The sequence below is a fragment of the Lithobates pipiens genome, unplaced genomic scaffold, assembly GCF_037356315.1.
Source record: "Lithobates pipiens isolate NorthernLeopardFrog02 unplaced genomic scaffold, aLitPip1_a1.2 Scaffold_1, whole genome shotgun sequence".
In the NCBI taxonomy this organism is placed as follows: domain Eukaryota; kingdom Metazoa; phylum Chordata; class Amphibia; order Anura; family Ranidae; genus Lithobates; species Lithobates pipiens.
The window spans coordinates 192,763,559-192,779,877 of record NW_027507685.1 but is presented as its reverse complement, the minus strand read 5'-3'; the positions used below and the strand labels follow the sequence as shown (position 1 = coordinate 192,779,877).

General features: G+C 48.5%; 1 protein-coding gene across 1 annotated transcript in view; it reads left to right on the top strand.

Moving 5' to 3' along the window:
• Window positions 1-16,319, top strand: part of EDA2R (ectodysplasin A2 receptor) — a 50,289-nt gene that overhangs the window by 16,067 nt on the left and 17,903 nt on the right. The window contains exons 2-4 of the mRNA XM_077479351.1: window positions 4,078-4,210; window positions 4,318-4,428; window positions 14,970-15,142. Coding sequence (XP_077335477.1) covers window positions 4,163-4,210; window positions 4,318-4,428; window positions 14,970-15,142 — 332 coding nt within the window. The 5' untranslated portion in view covers window positions 4,078-4,162. The remainder of the gene's footprint in view (window positions 1-4,077; window positions 4,211-4,317; window positions 4,429-14,969; window positions 15,143-16,319) is intronic.

Genomic DNA, 16,319 nt, shown 5'->3' with positions numbered 1-16,319 from the left:
CGCTTGTTATGTTATCTGGGGGGTGTGGGATGTAACCAGAGGTGCTCGAAAGGTATCCAGGATCAGCATGGAGCACAAGTGGCTGGCATTTGAGGCCGTTCATAAGTAGGAGTCGTTCGTAACTCGGGGACTGCCTGTAGACGGGAAATCTTCAAATTGGGACACTAGTTCTGGCGACAACCGGGGATTTGACCTCACTTTCTCTTTTGGCCATCAGACAGGCAGCAAAGGGAAATCTCTACAATGGGACATAAATGGCAAAAGATAAAGACAGGGATTATAACTGTCTCTTACTGTATCCAAAATGGGGAAAAGAAAAAGTTAAAGTAGAACTAAATGTTAGGGAGATGTCTCAATTTGTCCTGTTTACAATCATTGAAAGTAAAAACAAAAGAAAATCCCAAATTTTGGGTTGTCCCTAAAAAAGTAATAGAGGGGAAACCTTCCAATGGGAACACTAGTTCTGGTGACCTGTAGGGACATCACGGGATTCCCTTTATTTGCAGGGATTTCCTCTCACTTCCTGTTTTGTTTATGGAACAGGAAGTGAAGGCAAATCTCCCCAATGGGACACAGATGGCAAAAATAAACCTTACGGGTGTTATAACCCTCCCTTTATCCAAAATGAAAAAAACTGCCTATAGTTCTACTTTAATCGATTGCCGTCCGCATCACAAGATGTATGGTAGCAAAGCGGCACCCTGTGCTGGGTCATGTGTATCCAGCACAGGGTGCCGTTTTGCCACCATACATCCTTGTGATTTGTCACAGCACATGACGATCACTGGATAACTGGCCAATGATTGACCACCGACATACGTTGATCGGCTGACACAAACACAAAGCTGTGTCCAATAAGCAAGGGGATGAAAACTAGATCCTCAGTAAAAGTAGCACACAATACACACAGTAAACATAGTTAGCCATACATTTAACCCTTTGATAGCCCTAGATCGGGGTAGGCAACCTTAAGAGGTGGAGATCTACCTGAATAACATGGGAGAAGTCAAAGGTCACCGGTCGTAGTGTCGCCTCCTCACACCTGATTAAAACTCTAATTGCCGTACTACCGTGTTTCAGTCATGTGCATTGCATGGCAATTATGAGTTTAAATCAGGTGGGGATTAGGCACCATATTGCCATCAAGCACCTGTCACCACCCGTATTACTTTTCAGAGGAGCATCAATGCCCACTGCACTTGTGAATGAGCCTATAGTTGCGTTTAGGCAGTGGTACCCTTAGGGCTTGTTCACATGTAAAGTTTTTACCACCCCTAATCCCTACCTTGGTGTGCACATGCCGCAGCAGGAATTAAGCCCCTTGCTGCTTTTGGTGGGTGCTACCACCTGCCAATCGTGACAAATTCAAGTAAATGGGGCTGCTTTGCAAGTGCCCTTCAACTGCATGGCTCAAGGGGTTAAAGCAGTTGGCGAGAAAGCAACACAATGATGCTATTATGCCCAGTGTATTACTGAAGACCTTCTTTCCTGCTGCTGGAACCACTTTGGAGACCACTAGCTGGGATAAGAGGCAGAGTGCAGTTGCTATCACTCTGCATAGGACAGCAGCCAGCACTACAGAGGAGGCATGCTTATGCGGCATTTGCTCCCTACTACAGCTTCAACTTTACAAGTAATTCCTCTGCATTGCACTCGATTTGATGCTCTAGAATGGTGAGTCAGCAAGCCCAGACTGCGATCTACCAGTCACCTGTCCGAGGTCTACTGGTAGATCGCTATCTACAGGTTACTGACCCCCACCCTAGATGTTACCCCCTCACTGTATTAGTGTCACTGATGTCAGTGGCAGTTAGTCCCCCCCCCCCCCCCCCCAGCATCAGTTAGTGTCAAATTTTCCGACATTATTACAGTCTCATTATAAGTTGCTGGTACAAAAGAAAAAAAAAAAAAAATTTCAGTATATATCCCATAGTTTGTAAATGCTATAACTTTCATACAAACCAATCACTTTACACTTATTGGGATTTTTTTTACCAAAGACATGCAGCGGAATAAATTTTGGTCAAAATCTATTAAGACAGCCCTCAAAATTTCAACGCCTTCTCGCATTTGGCAAGTGAAATTATGAGGAGTACGAGTATGGACAGGTCTGTGCTGTACCGGGAATGTATAGCCAGTGCAATAGGAACTGTACAGCTGCCTTGGACTGCTCCTTCTCATCTCCCTCCTGCCGCTCATCTCTGCCCCCCGCCCAAGTTCGCAGCGAGGGGTATTTCAATAGGAGTAGTCCGCCACCTGCGACTACCTCTCTCCACCTCCCTCCTGCCGCTCATCCCTGCCCCCCACCCAGGCTCTCAGCGAGGGGCATTTCTGTAGGAGCATTCGGCCACCTGGGACCACTCCTCTCCACCCCTCCCCTGCCGCTCATCCCTGCCCCCTCACTCAGACTTGCAGCGAGGGGCATTTCAGTAGGAGCAGTCCGCCGCTTGGGACCACCCCTCTCTACCTCGCTCCTGCAGCTCATTCCCGCCCTCAGTGTTTACACAATGCCTGACCCCTTGGCTGCAGGAGAAAGGTAACTGTCAGTGTGCTGTGATTGAAAGCAGCACATGTGCTTGAGGGGGTTGGAGGCGTTGAATGGGGAATTTAACAAGATGTGTGCTGGGAGGAAAGGGGGGGTTAATTGGAGATATAGGTCTGAATCATACTTATGCCTCCAATTCCACACCAACCCCTCCCCCTCCAATACCTATGCCTCCAATTCCACTGCATTACATTGAGACTTCACAGATGGGCACTGATGAGGCTGTGCCATAGGGGCACCGATGAGGCTGTGCCATAGGAGCACCAGTGAGGCTGTGCCATAGGGGCACCGGTGAGGCTGCGCCGATGGGCCACTGGTGAGGTTGCGCTGATGAACCGACTATAATGGGCATTGATATGTGGCACTGATAGGCTGCATTAATGGGTACTGATGGGCACTGATCGTGTTGTTGCTAATATTTATTTTTGTAACTTAGTTCTGCATAAATAATTTAACAGTGTTATTTCATTATTAGATAATATTTGAGGGTTTTTTTTAGGAGCAGAATTAAGGGCAGGGCATGGTAGGGGTTGGGTGGAGCAAATGGTGGCGAGTAACTCTGAAGGCCTGGCTAGTAGCTTGGGACTTGAAATTTTGAGCCCTGTTTTAAGAGATTTGATTTTGTTAATTTATTTTATTTTTTTTAAGTTTTTGGTATTGTTTTTTCTATATATATATATATATATATATATATATATAAACAGTGGTGATGAAATACAACCAAAAGTTGGCCTGCTGTTTCCTGCTTGTGTGCCCTTACCTCCTTGCTGCAGTGCTCCTGTTCCCTTTCACATGTGTGGTCTGGCTGTGCTCACCTATGGGTGTTGTCTGATATTCTGTGGACTTTTATTTCCTTCTCTTCCATCACTTCCTGCCCCGCCTCCTAGTTTGCTTGTCTATATAAGACATGCTCAGTGTTATGCCACATGGTCTGGGCAGCATCACAGTTTTCTGAGTGCCTGTTTGTGGGCCTCTTGGTGAGCTGGTGTCTGGCTACCCGTGTACCAACCCCATCTTAGTTTGCCATCTGTGCTTGTTTGCGGCCTGCCCAGAGTGTGGCTTGTAATCTGCACACACAAGTGGTCTCCACATCATCAGCTGGGGGCCGCGACCTGGTTGCAGCTTGCTGCAAGTCTATCCCCACCGTCAGGAGCTCTGGTGAAGAAGCAGGTTGGGGCTTAGACTTCGCCCTGGGGAACCCTGAGTTGGCAATCTACAAGGGCTCACTACCACAGACTTTTGACAAACATTTATATAAACTTTATTTGGGCACAGCGTTGCATGACCACACAACTACCAGTAAAAATGTAGAGCCGTGCAGAATAGCAAAAAATGGCCTGGTCATGAAGGGGATAAAACCTTCTGGAGCTGAAGCTTCTATCAGATTTCAATGATTGGGTTACCGTCTGCTTTCGTTTTGTCCACTGACCTTTTAAATAAAATAGGTGAACACTTACATGCAAACATGCATGTTACCATCTTTATATCTTCATACAGACAGGCTGACTCCACAATAACCTTCTTTATTACAGGATCGGAAAACTGGAGACCCGCGGCGCGCTGTTTGTCAGTTGCCAGTCTATTTTTAAAGTGATCGCAGATCATCTATGATCATCTATGATGATGGCACGCACATACCTGATGTATATCCTTTTCATATTGACGGTAAGGCTTTGCGACTGTACTGATAGTAGACTCCTTTGCTTTCTGATGTTGTCTTTGCGTTTTGAAGAATAATGAAACCAGGTTACAGGTGATTTCTTATGTTACAGTTAGTCCTGGTATGTGAAGTCATTGCCGACTGTCAACTAGGTGAATATAAAGATGAACGTGGGAACTGTGTCCAGTGTACTCAGTGTGGGCCGGGCGAGGAGCTTTCTGAGGTGAGATTACTAGAATGTAATTTGCATAATATATACACTATATGATCGAATAAAATGAGTGAATAAATGCGGCGCTACCTAGAAAGTGAAAAAGTAAAATACTATAAAATATTATGAATAGTAATAATGAAATCTAGCTCATAGATGAAACCATAATATAGTATATGAAAGTGCTTTGAGTGCTTTAAAGGTGCATAGATAATACAAATAAATATAAATCCAAATACGTGTGTGTATATAAATGCAAAAAAATTCAAACTCGTGTATAAGTGTATAAACAATAATAGTACATTACAAATAGTCACTCAAGTGCAAGAGTGCATACTGGCAAAAATAAATGTCCACTGGAACCATGCATAAATAATATCAAAGTCCATGCAAAAAAATATAAAAGTGATAATCTATTGGTGATAGTCCACTGCAAACTTCTGTGCAAACTTCAGTGCCCAGTGCGTGCACCAACTATTTTCCCCAGCCTCTCACCTCCAGTAATTGGCAAAAGAGCGTTTAGGATATATTCAGGTATACGTAGAATCCTTCACGATCCAGCCCCAATGGAGTACCGCTGTTTATATCGCTATATACCACTATGTATATATATTCAATTTTCTCCCCTTTTCTTCAAACACATCCGGTTGCCATTAGTAATATGCATAGAAGAAAACAAAGGGACTCCCATGTGTAGAAACGTATAACCAGCTTTTTAATAATGATATCCACACTTACATTAAAAATAGTGACAGCAATCCCGTAGCAGACTCGAACTTCCGGTCTCGGCCGCGACCGGAAGTAATTTGCGCTCCACCTAGCTCCTTCCCTAGGGAAGGAGCTAGGTGGAGCGCAAATTACTTCCGGTCGCGGCCGAGACCGGAAGTTCGAGTCTGCTACGGGATTGCTGTCACTATTTTTAATGTAAGTGTGGATATCATTATTAAAAAGCTGGTTATACGTTTCTACACATGGGAGTCCCTTTGTTTTCTTCTATGCATATTACTAATGGCAACCGGATGTGTTTGAAGAAAAGGGGAGAAAATTGAATATATATACATAGTGGTATATAGCGATATAAACAGCGGTACTCCATTGGGGCTGGATCGTGAAGGATTCTACGTATACCTGAATATATCCTAAACGCTCTTTTGCCAATTACTGGAGGTGAGAGGCTGGGGAAAATAGTTGGTGCACGCACTGGGCACTGAAGTTTGCACAGAAGTTTGCAGTGGACTATCACCAATAGATTATCACTTTTATATTTTTTTGCATGGACTTTGATATTATTTATGCATGGTTCCAGTGGACATTTATTTTTGCCAGTATGCACTCTTGCACTTGAGTGACTATTTGTAATGTACTATTATTGTTTATACACTTATACACGAGTTTGAATTTTTTTGCATTTATATACACACACGTATTTGGATTTATATTTATTTGTATTATCTATGCACCTTTAAAGCACTCAAAGCACTTTCATATACTATATTATGGTTTCATCTATGAGCTAGATTTCATTATTACTATTCATAATATTTTATAGTATTTTACTTTTTCACTTTCTAGGTAGCGCCGCATTTATTCACTCATTTTATTCGATTTTATTTTTGGTGTTGAGATCACCATTTTGTGCTGGCTGCTTCCTTTCATTTATATATTTTTTTTATATATATTTTTTATCTTTTTTTCACTGATTTGAGATAGTAGGCGGGTGTAGCGCATTAGTACTTTTCCTATATATACACTATATGGTCACCTGACCAGTCCATCACACCTTCATCAACTTGGTTTATTAAAGTCTTTTTTTATTTTTATTTTTTATAACAAATGTTATACTTAGCTGCTTTGTGCAGTGGTTTTGCATGGAGAAGCCCAGATCCTCCTCTTCTTGGGTCCCAGGCTCCTCCCTCTTTCTGAGTGCCCCCACAGAAAGAAGCTTGCTCTGGGGGCACCCAAGCAAGCACATTCCTGAGCCATGGCTCTGTCCATTCACATACGAAGCTGCGTCTTAGCTCCGCCCCCTCCATCTCCTGATTGGCTCACGTGCTTTGATTGACAGCAGCAGGAGTCAGTAGCTGCCATTGCTGCCAAAGGCCAATGAGGAGTGTAACTCCTTAGAGAGGCAAGACTCTTGTGGACTTTGTTGGATCGAGAGGGGGCTTGAGTAAGCATGGGGGGGTTGGACAGGACACGACACAGGTTTTTTTTTCCTTCATGCCTTAGATGAAAAAGTAAAAATGTGGCACAACCTCACACTTTCTCAAAATTCTCAAAACCAGGTAGAAATATATACTTGTAGCACACTGGTGTTAGGGTGGCTGACAAATTTAGTTTGCTAGGTGGTAACTAGCCTGGCTAATTGCTAGGGGAGTCCACAGACTTTTCCCTAACTCTGGATTTGATGCTCCTCTCTCTTTCCTGTGGCATTGGAATGACAGGGGGCATAATGATTTCAGACTAGGAGTGGATAGGTTGTTTCAGCCAATTGGCAGGGGTTTTCTTCTGCCCCTTGGCCTGCTGGGAGAGCCTATTCAGGAGGAGTCAGGTGATCGGGATTCTGTGCCACATGGGCGGCTGTCTGGGAGTGTGTTACAATGTTGCCAGAAGCCTGAGGCCTATCTCGGGAGCACCTGGCTGCTAGGATTATTTTTGAGGCCTATTCAGGTTTGAGAGAAGCAGCGTGGGGTTGGGGCTTTCTGCTAGAAGCCCAAGCAAGTTGCAGAGGTTACACCGGATGGGGAACCGCATCGTTGCCAGCAGTGAGGGAGAAGCAGTTGCCACATGGCAACCACTCTTGTTACCAGAGGCAAGTGAGGATCAAGGTCAGAGATAAAGGAGACCAGAGGCGGCTCTAGACTTTGTGAGGCCTTAGGCAAAACTTAGGCATGAGGCCCCATTCACTCTACAGTTTGTAGAGGCCAATCTGCTGACAGCCTTAAAGTGGAATTAAACTCTCCTATCCTTTACAGCCAAGGAAGATGCTTCTGTTTGATCTACAAATACCATGGTGCTGTTCCAACAAATACCTGTCAATTCTGAACAGGTGTCTATTTAGGGTGCCTACAGGAAAACAGCCTGGTGTAAGGGTGTCCTATTAGCAAAGACTTATGCCAGGGTCCTTTCTCAGGCACTTACTGAAAGCCAACCAAAACAGAAAAAAAAAACACTTTTTGTTTCAAAATACAACAATATTAATACAATACCACAATATATGTGCTAACTATAGTTGAGGCTCATACACAAACCTCCTGGGAGGTTTTAACAGTAGTATACTTTTTTAAGGTCAGAGACTTTGAAGACAATGATACAGGAGATGGTCAGAGACTGTGCGGACAATGATACAGGAGATGGTTTTATTATGGTAATGACAAGCAAACTCTTACCTGGCTAACACGGTAACAAATGTTGGAGCCACAGACAGGGTGCTGACAGACAATCACACCACAAAGATGCAGGTGATGGTCAGAGACTGTGCAGACAATGATACAGAAGACGGTCAGACACTGTGCAGACAATGATACAGGAGATGGTCAGACACTGTGCAGACAATGATACAGGAGACGGTTAGACACTGTGCAGATAATGATACAGGACTGTGTGAGTAAGGTGCTCAAAATTTTTGAAAAAAAACACAAATTGCAGCCTCACGGTGCCCCAGCAAATGCAGCCGCCACTGTGCCCCATCAAATGCAGCCGCCACTGTGCGGGGAGGCTATTTTGGTGCCCCTGCAAAGTGCTGCCCTAGGCCTGGGCCTTGTCGGCCTAGGCCAAGACACAGCACTGAGACAAGGTACAGACCATGAGACCGTGAGACACAGACAGGGTACTGGGGGCAGACCGTGAGACACAGACAGGGTACTGGGGGCAGACCGTGAGACAGACAGGGTACTGGGGGTAGACTGTGAGACAGACAGGGTACTGGGGTTAGACAGTGAGACAGACAGGGTACTGGGGTTAGACAGTGAGACAGACAGGGTACTGGGGGTAGACTGTGAGACAGACAGGGTACTGGGGGCAGACAGTGAGGCAGACAGGGTACTGGGGGCAGACTGTGAGACAGACAGGGTACTGGGGGCTGACTGTGAGACAGACAGGGTACTGAGGGCAGACTGTGAGACAGACAGGGTACTGGGGGCAGACTGTGAGACAGACAGGGTACTGGGGGCAGACTGTGAGGCAGACAGGGTACTGGGGGCAGACTGTGAGACAGACAGGGTACTGGGGGCAGACTGTGAAACAGACAGGGTACTGGGGGCAGACTGTGAAACAGACAGGGTACTGGGGGCAGACTGTGAGACAGACAGGGTACTGGGGGCAGACTGTGAGACAGACAGGGTACTGGAGGCAGACTGTGAGACAGACAGGGTACTGGGGGCAGACTGTGAGACAGACAGGGTACTGGGGGTAGACAGTGAGACAGACAGGGTACTGGGGGTAGACAGTGAGACAGACAGGGTACTGGGGGTAGACAGTGAGACAGACAGGGTACTGGGGGTAGACCGTGAGAGACAGACAGGGTACTGGGGGTAGACAGTGAGACAGACAGGGTACTGGGGGTAGACAGTGAGACAGACAGGGTACTGGGGGTAGACCGTGAGAGACAGACAGGGTACTGGGGGTAGACTGTGAGACAGACAGGGTACTGGGGTTAGACAGTGAGACAGACAGGGTACTGGGGGTAGACTGTGAGACAGACAGGGTACTGGGGGTAGACTGTGAGACAGACAGGGTACTGGGGGCAGACTGTGAGGCAGACAGGGTACTGGGGGTAGACAGTGAGACAGACAGGGTACTGGGGGTAGACAGTGAGACAGACAGGGTACTGGGGGTAGACTGTGAGACAGACAGGGTACTGGGGGCAGACTGTGAGACAGACAGGGTACTGGGGGTAGACTGTGAGACAGACAGGGTACTGGGGGTAGACTGTGAGACAGACAGGGTACTGGGGGTAGACTGTGAGACAGACAGGGTACTGGGGGCAGACTGTGAGACAGACAGGGTACTGGGGGCAGACTGTGAGACAGACAGGGTACTGGGGGTAGACAGTGAGACAGACAGGGTACTGGGGGTAGACAGTGAGACAGACAGGGTACTGGGGGTAGACCGTGAGAGACAGACAGGGTACTGGGGGTAGACTGTGAGACAGACAGGGTACTGGGGTTAGACAGTGAGACAGACAGGGTACTGGGGGTAGACTGTGAGACAGACAGGGTACTGGGGGTAGACTGTGAGACAGACAGGGTACTGGGGGTAGACTGTGAGACAGACAGGGTACTGGGGGTAGACTGTGAGACAGACAGGGTACTGGGGGTAGACTGTGAGACAGACAGGGTACTGGGGGTAGACTGTGAGACAGACAGGGTACTGGGGGCAGACTGTGAGGCAGACAGGGTACTGGGGGTAGACAGTGAGACAGACAGGGTACTGGGGGTAGACAGTGAGACAGACAGGGTACTGGGGGTAGACTGTGAGACAGACAGGGTACTAGGGGCAGACTGTGAGACAGACAGGGTACTGGGGGCAGACTGTGAGACAGACAGGGTACTGGGGGCAGACAGTGAGACAGACAGGGCACTGGGGGCAGACAGTGAGACAGACAGGGTACTGGGGGCAGACTGTGAGACAGACAGGGTACTGGGGGCAGACTGTGAGACAGACAGGGTACTGGGGGTAGACAGTGAGACAGACAGGGTACTGGGGGCAGACTGTGAGACAGACAGGGTACTGGGGGCAGACTGTGAGACAGACAGGGTACTGGGGGTAGACTGTGAGACAGACAGGGTACTGGGGGTAGACTGTGAGACAGACAGGGTACTGGGGGTAGACTGTGAGACAGACAGGGTACTGGGGGTAGACTGTGAGACAGACAGGGTACTGGGGGTAGACTGTGAGACAGACAGGGTACTGGGGGTAGACTGTGAGACAGACAGGGTACTGGGGGTAGACTGTGAGACAGACAGGGTACTGGGGGTAGACTGTGAGACAGACAGGGTACTGGGGGTAGACTGTGAGACAGACAGGGTACTGGGGGTAGACTGTGAGACAGACAGGGTACTGGGGGTAGACAGTGAGACAGACAGGGTACTGGGGGAAGACAGTGAGGCAGACAGGGTACTGGGGGCAGACTGTGAGACAGACAGGTTACTGGGGGCAGACTGTGAGACAGACAGGGTACTGGGGGCAGACTGTGAGACAGACAGGGTACTGGGGGCAGACTGTGAGACAGACAGGGTACTGGGGGCAGACTGTGAGACAGACAGGGTACTGGGGGCAGACTGTGAGACAGACAGGGTACTGGGGGCAGACTGTGAGACAGACAGGGTACTGGGGGTAGACTGTGAGACAGACAGGGTACTGGGGTTAGACAGTGAGACAGACAGGGTACTGGGGTTAGACAGTGAGACAGACAGGGTACTGGGGGTAGACTGTGAGACAGACAGGGTACTGGGGGTAGACTGTGAGACAGACAGGGTACTGGGGGCAGACTGTGAGGCAGACAGGGTACTGGGGGCAGACTGTGAGGCAGACAGGGTACTGGGGGTAGACAGTGGGACAGACAGGGTACTGGGGGTAGACTGTGAGACAGACAGGGTACTGGGGGCAGACTGTGAGACAGACAGGGTACTGGGGGTAGACAGTGAGACAGACAGGGTACTGGGGGCAGACTGTGAGGCAGACAGGGTACTGGGGGCAGACTGTGAGACAGACAGGGTACTGGGGGCAGACTGTGAAACAGACAGGGTACTGGGGGCAGACTGTGAGACAGACAGGGTACTGGGGGCAGACTGTGAGACAGACAGGGTACTGGGGGCAGACTGTGAGACAGACAGGGTACTGGGGGCAGACTGTGAGACAGACAGGGTACTGGGGGCAGACTGTGAGACAGACAGGGTACTGGGGGTAGACAGTGAGACAGACAGGGTACTGGGGGTAGACAGTGAGACAGACAGGGTACTGGGGGTAGACCGTGAGAGACAGACAGGGTACTGGGGGCAGACTGTGAGACAGACAGGGTACTGGGGGTAGACAGTGAGACAGACAGGGTACTGGGGGTAGACAGTGAGACAGACAGGGTACTGGGGGTAGACAGTGAGACAGACAGGGTACTGGGGTAGACTGTGAGACAGACAGGGTACTGGGGGCAGACTGTGAGGCAGACAGGGTACTGGGGGCAGACTGTGAGACAGACAGGGTACTGGGGGCAGACTGTGAAACAGACAGGGTACTGGGGGCAGACTGTGAAACAGACAGGGTACTGGGGGCAGACTGTGAGACAGACAGGGTACTGGGGGCAGACTGTGAGACAGACAGGGTACTGGAGGCAGACTGTGAGACAGACAGGGTACTGGGGGCAGACTGTGAGACAGACAGGGTACTGGGGGTAGACAGTGAGACAGACAGGGTACTGGGGGTAGACAGTGAGACAGACAGGGTACTGGGGGTAGACAGTGAGACAGACAGGGTACTGGGGGTAGACCGTGAGAGACAGACAGGGTACTGGGGGTAGACAGTGAGACAGACAGGGTACTGGGGGTAGACAGTGAGACAGACAGGGTACTGGGGGTAGACCGTGAGAGACAGACAGGGTACTGGGGGTAGACCGTGAGAGACAGACAGGGTACTGGGGGTAGACTGTGAGACAGACAGGGTACTGGGGGCAGACTGTGAGACAGACAGGGTACTGGGGGTAGACTGTGAGACAGACAGGGTACTGGGGGTAGACTGTGAGCCAGACAGGGTACTGGGGGTAGACTGTGAGACAGACAGGGTACTGGGGGCAGACTGTGAGACAGACAGGGTACTGGGGGCAGACTGTGAGACAGACAGGGTACTGGGGGTAGACAGTGAGACAGACAGGGTACTGGGGGTAGACAGTGAGACAGACAGGGTACTGGGGGCAGACTGTGAGACAGACAGGGTACTGGGGGCAGACTGTGAGACAGACAGGGTACTGGGGGCAGACTGTGAGACAGACAGGGTACTGGGGGCAGACTGTGAGACAGACAGGGTACTGGGGGTAGACAGTGAGACAGACAGGGTACTGGGGGTAGACAGTGAGACAGACAGGGTACTGGGGGTAGACAGTGAGACAGACAGGGTACTGGGGGTAGACAGTGAGACAGACAGGGTACTGGGGGCAGACTGTGAGACAGACAGGGTACTGGGGGTAGACTGTGAAACAGAGACAGACCATGAGACTGTGACAGTCAGGGTACTGGCCATGAGACCATAGCAAGACCGGGTAATGTATTATCTACAGACAGCATGATGATGTATGTACTGTACCTGCTTCTCAGTCTTCTACACTACTAAAGGCAGCATGAGAACGAAGCAGGCGACAGGTGATGTTGTCTTTGCGCTCCCTGGCCTCATGCAGTGCAATCTGGGAGTTGTAGTCTCTGCACAGCAGAGGCACCAGAGGCCCAAGTCTGTTGTCTGTGCTGTGAAGAACTACAACTCCCGCCATGCACTGGGGCTGCAGACTGGGGAAAGGCTAGGAGGACAGCGCCGCAACGGTGGAGCCTGTTATTGGATGCAGCCTGACTGAGCCCAGATGATTGATGTCATCGAACTCGTCCGCGGCGGCGGAGGCTCATCAGCTCAGACAGGCGGCGCGGCGTCTATGTGCAGCACCCGCCCGCTCGCTCACCCCGCAACACACACTGACCGTTCCACTCCCGAGTCTGCACCATGTTTCCTGTCAGGCAAATTAGGTGGCCGCGGCCCGCGAGGCCCTTCTGAGGGCGAGGCCTAAGGCAATCGCCTAATTTGCCTAATTAAAGAGCCGCCTCTGAAGGAGACAGTCGCCATTAAGGGACAACCGCTCCGGTTATCAGAGCCCAGTTATGTATGTCTGAAGAAGTACCAGAGCAGCCTCATTTACTAGTTGGGGACAGGGGTACAAGTTGGAAAGTTTCAGCAGAGTGCCAAGCCAGGAACCCAGCGGGTTAATAGGGGTGATGCTTGAGGAGAATACAGCGGGTTAGCTGTGGAAGAGCTCAGGAGATCCAGTGATGACTGAAGTCTGGAAGTCTAGTGAGAGACTGGGAGCTCATTGAGTGAAGATCTACAGTAGGATACTGTGAGAGAAGATCTGCAGCAAAACCCTGAGTTAAGTGTACAGATCCACATTGAAGTTCGAGAGTTCAGTTGCCATAGGGGACAGCAGTTTTACAAATAAAGTTGTATCCAGTTTAAAGGCCCCCTACCTGTATAGCTGTCTGCCTATTTTTGTCTTGGCGTCTGCCAATTGCTATTGCATCTGCCTAAGGGTGTCTTGGCCCTAAACCCTTCCTCCCTCAGTTCTTGTTAAGAGGCCATAAATCTCGTTCGCTTTAAAAAAGTGACTGGCGCCCATGTTTTCAACTTGCATTACACCCACCATGCCTAGTAACCCATACTGTGAAAAAGGATTTCAGCTCTTTCTAACTCTGGAGGTCACCATTAGGCCTCTATGGGTTAGGGACACTGCTACATACTCTTAAAGGAGTTGTGAAGGTAAATATTTTTTCACCTTAAAGCATTCTATGCGGGAGCCGCCAGTCATAGCATAACTCCTTTAGAAACTGCATGATCTGCACCTTCTGAAGTGAGCACTGCTTTTTTGGAAGTATCTCCTAAACCATGGAGGTTTAGGAGATATTTCCAGCACCTACATGTAAGCAGGGCCGGTGCTACCACTAGGCAAACTAGGCAGCCGCCTAGGGTGCACTGCTGCCTAGGGGCACCAAACTGCTGGTTTCCCTCCGCATCTGCATGCTCTGCAGGCTGCAGCATGTAACTAACTCAGTCTCAGGCAGATGCTCCATCCGACCAGTAGTGTAATTAGAGGTGCAGAACATCACTGGAGCCAGCGATGGAGGAAGCAGAGCAAATGCTTAATGTATAGTGGCGCCTTCTGTCACATGGGCAGGGCAAAGGGGGTGGAGTCAGGGATGGGGCCAATGGGGGCGGAAAAATTAGGTTTTGCCTAGGGTGCCAAAAATCCTTGCACCAGTCCTGCATGTAAGCCTTAATATAGGCTTACCGGTAGGTAAAAGTGGCTGTAAAGGGTGTACAACCATTTTAATTCCAATGATGCCATGACATTTTCTTCTACCACTGGCCACAGTTTGACCCCCCTAAAGCTTGAAGGGATAGTAAAGTGGTCCTTTGGCCCCTTTCACACTGAGGCACTTCTAAACTGCCAGTAAAACACTGAACGTTTTTGAAGAGCTTTTCATTCATTTCAATGGAGAGGGGTGTTTTTTCACTGCCCTGCCAGCGCACTGCCCCAGTGTGAAAGCATCTATTGATTTAACTGTAAATAGATTTTCGTGAGCTTTTCAGGTGCATTTTTTAGCGTGAAAACTCCTGAAAAGCACCTCGGTGTAAAAGGGTCTTAATTTGGAGACCCCTGCTCTAGACTATAGAATGATATCCTGAGATCTTGTACCATTGGTAGTTCCCATAAATATTATCACAGGCTCGTTTTACAGGAGTTAATTGCTATTTTAATTTGTATTGCCCCTAATTAAATGTTACCACAATGTTAAATTTGTTTACAGGACTGTGGCAGTGCAAGAGACATTCGGTGTGTGCCGTGTAGACCTGGAAGGTATAAAGAGGATCGCAGTCACCAGCGTTGTCTTAGATGTCTGCCATGTATAGTTATCAACCGGGTGCTGAAAGCTAACTGCACTTTAACTACAAACTCGGTGTGCGGTGACTGTCTACCAGGGTGAGTATACTAAATATACACTAATGCCGCGTACACACGATCGGAATTTCGGCCAGCAAAAGACCGATGAGAGCTTTTCATCAGAAAATGCGACCGTTTGTATCCTCCATCGGAATTTAGCTGGCCGAATTCCCGCCAGCAAAAATTTGATAGCATGTTCTCAATTTTCCCAATGGAAAAACTTTCTATCGGAAGTTCCGATCGTGTGTATGCATTTCCGACTTGCAAAAACTCATGCATGCTCAGATTCAACTACGAGATGGAAGCTATTGGCTACTAGCTATTGAACTTCCTTTTTCTAGTCCCGTCATACGTGTTGTAAGTCACCGCGTTCATGGTGGTCGGAATTTGGTGTGACCATGTGTAGGCAAGACAGTTTGAGTGGAATTCCGACGGGAAAACCATCTGAGCTTTTTCTGACGAGAATTCCGATCGTGTGTATGCGGCATAAGTGAGCTATATGACTAAGTGTAGGTGGACCCTCTTTAAATACTTTGTTTTTACAGTGAAGGGTACAGTTAATGCTACATTGTCTATTTTAGACAATTGTGTGCTTCCAACACTTTTGCAACAGTTTGGGGAATGTTCTTCTCTATTCCAGGATGACTGTGCCCCTGTGTAAAAAGCCAACTCCATAAAGAAATGGTTGAACCAGTTTGGTGCGGAGGAACTCAAATGAGCCTGACCTCAACCCTATTAAACATCTTTGTAATTAATTGAAACACCAATTACAAGACAGGTCTTCTGGTCCAACATCAGTACTTGACCTCACAAATGGACACAAATTCCAACAGACACCGAACAAAATGTTATAGAAAGGCATTATAGAAGAGTGGAGGACGTTGAAGCCAGAAAAAGGTTTTAGAATGGAATGTCCAACAACCTTATACACTATATTACCAAAAGTATTGGGACGCCTGACTTTACACACACGTTAACTTTAATGGCATCCCAGTCTTAGTCCGTAGGGTTCAATATTGAGTTGGCCCACCCTTTGCAGCTATAACAGCTTCAACTCTTCTGGGAAGGCCATCCACAAAATTTAGGAGCGTGTTTATGGGAATTGTTTTCATGGAGCTTGTTTGTGCACTGGTGCACATTTGTGTGGGAACAGGAAGGGGCCATCCCCAAACTGTTCCCATAAAGTCGGGAGCAAAAAATTGTCCAAAATGTCTTG